Genomic DNA, 7,165 nt, shown 5'->3' with positions numbered 1-7,165 from the left:
GTCGGGAGTACCATTGATGCTCAGAACGGGAGAGGCAGTTAGGGTGTTTAGCTTTTGTCTCGAGCCGATTAGCATAAACTCAATCTTAGTCATATCAAGTGTTAGTTTGTTAGCGATCAGCCATTTGCTGATATTTAGCAAATCTGTATTCAAACGGGACTGAATAATATTCACATTTCACGTCTTTATCAGCGTAATTAAGATTCGTATCATCGGTATACATTCTAGCGTAAGAGTTAGTTAAGCAATTTGGTAAGTCGTTTATGTATAGCAAAGAATAGAGGACCTAATACAGCCCCTTGAGGGATACCACATTGGAGAGAGCAGATCTTGAAAAGTGAACCACTAACAGAACATGTTTGAGTTCGGTTTTCTAAGTATGATTTAAACCAATTGTAAGCATTTTCTTGAATTCCGTAGGCGCTTGATTTAGACAGTAATACCGTGTGGTCTACTGTATTCTCCTTTTCCAAAGCTTCGATTTGGCCAGACTTGGTGGAAAGATCAGTCGACCGTTTCAACGATTCAAAATTTAATTTCTGAAGCTCAATGCCCTCGCAAACAGAATTGAGCTTAGCTTTGACATCAAAGGCTTCTCAATCTTGTGAGTTGGATCAGTGCCAGAAGCGAAACTGTTCACGAAGACTTTTTGATTCACATGTACACATTTTTGTGTTTGGGTGGAGTAGTCTATAGAAGTCAGCAAGATTTAACTCTTCCATTACATATAGTAAACCATTTCTGTAGGTTCGGGTCCCTTCCATGGACGTCCACGTTATCTGTTTGATTAAGCGTTGTGTTCCAATCTCCGACGAAAATGACGTGTGATATGCAAGCTTTCAACATCAAGAGATGAGTAAGTTTTCTCAGAAAGGGCATTTGAAGCTGATAATCTGTTGGAGCATAAATGTTAGTTATCGTAAGCTCCTCGTTGGGTAATTTAACACTGCACGGCAAAGATATATCGCCCGTCCGTGTCAATGACTGTTGCTTCTAAACCAAAGCTGTTTGCTTTCACAAGATACATACACCTCTGGCGTGCTCTGAACCGTGACGGTAGAATACATTAAAACCTATTGCACGTTTCTGAAGGATTGTTATTTTGTAAGGATTCGTTTCACGGGCTCTTCCCCTAGAAATAAGACATAGAGGTTAAGCAAGGGGTTATCAGTGTATTATAGATGTACAAAATGTCTTCGTTAGTTAGCATCGCAATAGTTTGACTTATATTTGTAGCTACTGTGTGAATGTGGTTCCTCTAAGACAATTTCTCATCTATTAAGACTTTCACTTCACGTTTAAATCTCTCTCTCTCCTGAACATTTACACTTCCTTATTATTATTAAAAATATATAACATCGAGAAGGATTATGAACTTTGATTGACAGGGGCGCAAATTGACGTTACAGCATTTGACGTTAAAATATTTGCTGTTATCCAATTAGCTGACTTGCATTATTCAAATTTTACCGTTGCTTCCACGTTTACAAGGTTGTGAAAGGATTTCAGTTCCATCCGCAATGCAAAGAATTTAGATTATTCGGAGCGATAAGATTTATCATTTACATATAACAAGAAATGCAGGGGCCCTAACACAAACCCTTGTGGTACACCATTACACCATAAGTAGCATCACTCCTCTGACTTCTTTCGGCCTGCGTAGCCCTTCATGGGTTTCTGGGTATAAATAACAAGTAAAATCGTAAGACGGAAACCATCATAAAATTGAGCTATTTTAGTTTTCAGTCGACAAAGACCTTGTACCAGAATAATTCAAGTCATATCGCATTCTTTTTTACATTTTTCAAAGGCTATAGATATAATTAGTTATTTGTAATAATACCGAAAAGACAATTTCTCATGGGAGCCGCGAGTTGCAATAACTGCGATGAAGAAACTAGTATTCATTGTAAAAGTGACAATCTCTTGCCGGGAACGGAGACGGCATGAACCGTTTTTCCTTTGCCCCTAGCTTTTTGAGTCTGAGGTAATTTTGACGTGAGCCTCCTCCTTGAACCTGCGCTAACGGATGCACCGAACGTTTTTCTGCTCTTATACTACTACATGAGAAATTTCCGCAATTTGATTGGCTTAGAGCAGTGGTATTTCAGCTTAATTTGAAATACCTATGAGAAAATTTCAAAGCTTTTGTGGGTAGTAGTATAAACAATTAATAGCATGATTTGTACGTGATATTTGGTATAAATGCCACTCGTGATATTTCAAAATAGTCTCAAATTTCACTCGCATAACAGCTCGTGAAATTACGTATAACAATTTCGAAATATCACTAGTGGTATTTATGCCAAATATCACTACAAATCATGCTATTACCTATACTAATAGCATGATTTGTACGGGACATTTTGCATAAAAACCACTCGTGATATTTCACAATTGTCTCAAATTTCACTCGCATAAACGGCTCTTGAAATTACGTAAACAATTTCGAAATATCGCTCATGGTATTTATACTAAATATGACTACAGATCATGCTATTACCTACACTAATTTATAATTTCACATATGAAGTTATAAAATTGCCATGGCAACCTTCATTACGTCTCAGTGCCAAAATGGCGACGAAGTTCTAAAATGTTATGAATGAAGATATCAGGGAATTAAAAGACAGTTTACACAACCTAAACAAACGAAAGAGTACATCGAGGAGGATTCTAACAGGTATTTTGTCGAACAATTCTGAAAAAACTCAACTTAAGCCAAATTTAAGTTCTAGACGTTTGAGAGAGTGAAGTTCTCGATCGATACGATCCAAGATAATCAAAATTTCTCGATTGCTAACGTAATTCGTCACCCATTACATTAATAGGTAAACCAAAAGGCGAGGGAAATTATTAGGATTTGGACAATACGCAAGTGAAATTATTCCCTAATTTCACGACACATACTTTTTGTTCGTGGGTTTAAAGGGATACGAAAGAGTTGGAGGCCGGCGGAAATTGGCTTTCAACTGTTGGGTTTATTCTTCAAAAATTGGCAAAATTAAGGGATGAATAAAATATCAGAATCTTTTTCAGACGTACCTTTGTGACTGACCAAACATAGCCGACGTTCTTCGCTGTCAGATAAAATGTACGAACCTCCTTCGATCTCCAGCCCCCTGTAGATTCTTTCCGACTTGTAAGCTGTCTGTTGCACCATTTGCTCTTAGAGTCGCAGCCCGTTTTACTGCGAATCCTGTGGAATGATATTGTTGGAGTAGTATGTGTAATGTACTAATCAAATGGTAACGCCTAAAATAAGGAAATGATCGCTGGAGCCTGGGGATAGACGGAGAAGTGAAGCCTGTAAGAATTGTTTCAAACCTGTTTCCGATATACGGGCTTTGGATAGACCTTATAGTTGGTCACTTTTGACAGTTTACGTCAACACGTTCGTCAATCATGTGGTTTTTGCGCGCGTAGGGTCTTAACAAACTTGGAGAGCCTGTAAAGCCCTCATACATAGCACGTTTCGAAACTTTGACACAAGAAACAGTTTTTCAGAAGGTGGGAGAGGAGAGGAGAGAGGGAGAAAAAAGGCTGCAGTGAGGTACAGTAGAACCCCGGTGACTCGAACTCTGAAGGGAAACGCAAAACAGTTCGAGTTATCGGGGTCGATTGCAAAATTCAATTTTCAGTGCTAAAAATTGACACTTGCTGATTTTTCAACACTTCCGGCAGTGTATAGTGCTATTGCAGTGTAAGTTTAACTTATTTTTATCAAAAACGGTAACATAATTAGGCTTTTTTTTTATAAAACGTGACCTGTTCGTTGCACCAATAAAAATCAAAGTGCTGTAAGTCTTAACCACTCTTAGATATAGTGTCTTTTTACTGATTGTACAACCAGAGCCAATGGAATGGCAACCGAGTATAGTTACAAGAACTAGAATTCGAGTCATCAGGGTAATTTTCAATGACTTTTTGATCAAGGGTGAGGAAATTTAGTTCGAGTTAGCGGGGAATTCCAGTTATCCGAGTTCGAGTTTGTCCAGTAAAAACGACTGAAAAGTGGGATGAAATCCAAGGGAAATTGTACTTAGTTCCAGTTAACGGGGTGTTCGAGTTATTGGATTCTACTGTATTTAAAAAGATGCTTACAGGCTGTATTCTCTGTATCAGAAAAAAAACCTTTAATGTATCTGTAGCCTAGGTGGTGAGAAGAACTCCTACCTCTTTTGGCGAACACCACAGATTTCCCAAAGATCTGCGTATGTCTTTAATGTCACTCGGCTGTCCTCGCCAGATAATATATCAAACGACAGGTACTGTCCACAGTAGCCATACTTAGGACACTTGTAGATGTTCTGTACTGTGTAGAGATTGTTACCATGGGGAATAAGTTTCCAGTGGCAGTTTTCAATCGCAGTTGTAATGTAGGGGTGACCGTCCTTCATTAAGCTGTTCTCGTCTCTCATCCACGTGATTGGGTTCAGCTTTTGACCAGAAATGTGTGGCGTCAGACACCATCTTCCAGCCATGGAACGATCATAATCGGGTACTTTCAGCACCTTTGTCAAATAGGAATCTGTGAATGGGCTCACGTCAAGGTCGAAGTAATTTAGTGCCATCTTGCCAATTTTACCTTGGCGAAGGAATCTTATCAGATGCTTTTGCTGATCGCGTAAAGATTCCTGAGCAGCTAACAAGTCTTGTCGGTTGGGTTCTAGGTCGATTGGTAACAAAGTCGCCGCTACCTGCATGATCATGTCTTTAAGAATCGCCATTTTTGTATACAGCTCAATGTATTTCAATGTCTTTTTGGCATCGCTTCTTTTGTTGACCTTCAGGAGACCGTTAATTTCACTTGCCAATTTTCCCATGAAGGGGAGGCCAAGATACAGTGGCATATTCCTCTCAAGTGACGCCGCCTGAGAAACGGTAAGCTTTTTGCCTTACTGGGCCAGCTTATCCAAATATGCCTTGGAAACTTGGAATGTACTGGTAATGCCTTCAGCCTTATTACTAAGATCGCTCTCATAGAATTGTGCCAATGCCTCATCTATTTCTTCAGGTACAATTTCTCCGATAGATTTCTTTCCTGTCCTCCCGCTCCAAAAAGACTCAGATACCCTGAGACGAAACTTAAAGCTACGGGAGGAATTTGGCCAGTGGGACCGGCAAGAGCTGCAAACTGTGCCACCATGTTGAGTGCTCCCTGTACTGCGCCAATTGGATCACTTCCCGCATTTAAAAACTTGTGAATATTTGAGGCAGCGGCCTGTAGAGTCTGCGTCATAACCGCTCTATCACCGAACGAGATCTCATTCCACTGTCCCTTTAGCTCAGTTAGACCACTCATAGCGCCCGTTGCTTGTGTTCCCAATTCCCCAAAAGCAGTTTGCAGTGTGTTGATAGCGTCGTATGGGACTGAAATTAAAATCAAAGCATAGGTAGCGGCTGTTGTAATGACGACACCGTTTACAAAGGTTCGGACAAACTTTTTAACGGACGAATTTTTTTACCCGTGCAAATTCTGTTACGGGTTGCAGTTTCGTTTACCGTTCGATAACTTGTACGGTTCCGCGGGTCCCGAGTAAACGAAAGTCGAATTCGTGCATTTTTTGTCCGTTCAAATATTTGTCCGAAGCGTTTAAACAAGGCCTAACAAGTGAAGGAAAAAAACTGGAAAACAGCAATTTCATGCAGCGAAAGGATGAATAACACAATCATATGACCGTTTCAGTTTTCGTGGTCACTTTCTCGTTAGACGTTTTATGGGTATGTGCGTTGCCAAAACATGTGGTTTTGACTTTTTATGGCACAGGTGGCCCAAGGTCGAAAGTTTACCGTAATGTTGCCAGCATAACCTTCAAAATATAAGGATTTGTATAAAGGAAACGATTATTTCTGTAGCCCGCGAATATGAAGGAAATTTAATGCAAATCGAGTAACCTCACGGTGTTGTGAATTTCTTCTTTCCAGGGCCATTGTACGGGTTTTGTTGAAACCAGTCTGTTCTCCATATGCTATATATAAAAGAACAAACAGGCTCAGGAATCACACATAAAAGAGAAAAACACAGCTTAATTGAGGTTAGCCGATTTTACAATACAATAACTTTATTATCTCTCGCGAGGGGGGGCTATTCTGAGATAATTTACAAAGGAAATTGTAACTGATCTTTATGCCTTGTGCTGTAACTATGTGTATCCGACCTTTTGCCGATGTTACTGGCTTAGCAGGCAGGCGCAAGGCAATTGATAATATAATACAAAAGCACAGACATCCCGTACTTCCAGGTGACTGTTGACTGAGGGCCACTGTAACATGATCGAGCTTCTTAGTGTTGGTCACAAGACGAGCAGCAAAGTTTTACACCAGTTGCAGCTTTTGTAGGTTTTGCTTGATGGTATCAGCCCAGAAACGCAGAACAGAATAACTTAGTAAGTACAAGCGAGTTTAGGATCAGAACAGGTCTAGAGAACAGGTGCCTAACCCTACTTATCTGACACAAGATAGACAAGAGAGAAGACGTTAAGCAGGTAAAATGTTCATTAGAAGTTAAATGAGAGTTCAGTACAATTCCTAAATACTTGACAGACGAAACAGGAACGAGCGCTTGTCCAAAGAACGGTACACCCATGTCACAAGTTTTCCTGACTTGCGTCAAACGCTGTCTGGTTCGAAACACAATGAGTTTGGTTTTGGTAGGATTAATCAGCAGTTGATTTGAGCAGCACTACATGGCAGCATGGCGGAGGTCTTCATAGTTTCTCTCCAGAGAGAGGTCAACATCCTTAGACGAGAAGGACAGAAAAATCTTCGTATCATCCACATAACATTCCAAGCTGCTAAACTGGACTGCATTTGGCAGATCGTTCATATATAGACAACATTGCAAGGCGCAAGATAGACCCTTGCGGCACGCCATAATTTAGTGTGAGCTGATCCGATAATGAGGTGCCGACCCGTGTTAGCTGCATGCGGCAAGGGAGAATGAGCTAAGAGAGCGAATCCCTGTGCCCCATGATTAGATCATTCTCTCTTGCATACGTCCAGTAAGGTAGCTTTCAAACCACTTGAGTTCCTGACTTGACGTACCTAGGTAGCATAACCTTTTAACGATTTCTATGTGAATCCTGTCACAGACTCTAAAGATCCACTCGACGGAAGGATCGAAGAAAAAAAAACAGGAAAGTGTTTAAAATCTTTTCACAGC

At 40.3% G+C, this 7,165-nt stretch overlaps 1 protein-coding gene across 2 annotated transcripts; it reads right to left on the bottom strand.

Annotated features, from left to right (window-relative positions):
- Positions 1-795: 795 nt before the first annotated feature.
- On the bottom strand, positions 796-4,642 carry LOC140936426 (uncharacterized). Of its 2 annotated transcripts, XM_073385908.1 has the most exons (4): positions 4,177-4,642; positions 3,046-3,199; positions 1,601-1,677; positions 796-893 (listed from the first exon to the last, which is right to left on the bottom strand). In XM_073385908.1, exons 1-3 carry the CDS (start codon positions 4,572-4,574, stop codon positions 1,633-1,635), a joined length of 597 nt encoding a protein of 198 aa, XP_073242009.1. In that variant the 5' UTR covers positions 4,575-4,642; the 3' UTR covers positions 796-893; positions 1,601-1,632. The 2 variants fall into 2 exon arrangements, with proteins under 2 accessions (XP_073242009.1, XP_073242002.1); XM_073385901.1 differs by lacking the exon at positions 796-893 and having other exon boundaries at positions 1,523-1,677.
- Positions 4,643-7,165: the final 2,523 nt, after the last annotated feature.

This window comes from Porites lutea, chromosome 1 (assembly GCF_958299795.1).
Source record: "Porites lutea chromosome 1, jaPorLute2.1, whole genome shotgun sequence".
NCBI classification, from domain to species: domain Eukaryota; kingdom Metazoa; phylum Cnidaria; class Anthozoa; order Scleractinia; family Poritidae; genus Porites; species Porites lutea.
This window is presented reverse-complemented; position numbering and strand designations above follow the sequence as displayed.

Excerpts from the sequence above, each read along its gene's own strand:
- LOC140936426 (XM_073385908.1), bottom strand. The coding sequence starts at position 4,574 with ATGGCACTAAATTACTTCGACCTTGACGTGAGCCCATTCACAGATTCC. Across the intron at positions 3,200-4,176 it reads TGTGGTGTTCGCCAAAAGAG|GATTCGCAGTAAAACGGGCT; the intron begins GTAGGAGTTCTT and ends ATCATTCCACAG. Across the intron at positions 1,678-3,045 it reads ATGTTTGGTCAGTCACAAAG|AAACCCATGAAGGGCTACGC; the intron begins GTACGTCTGAAA and ends ATTTATACCCAG.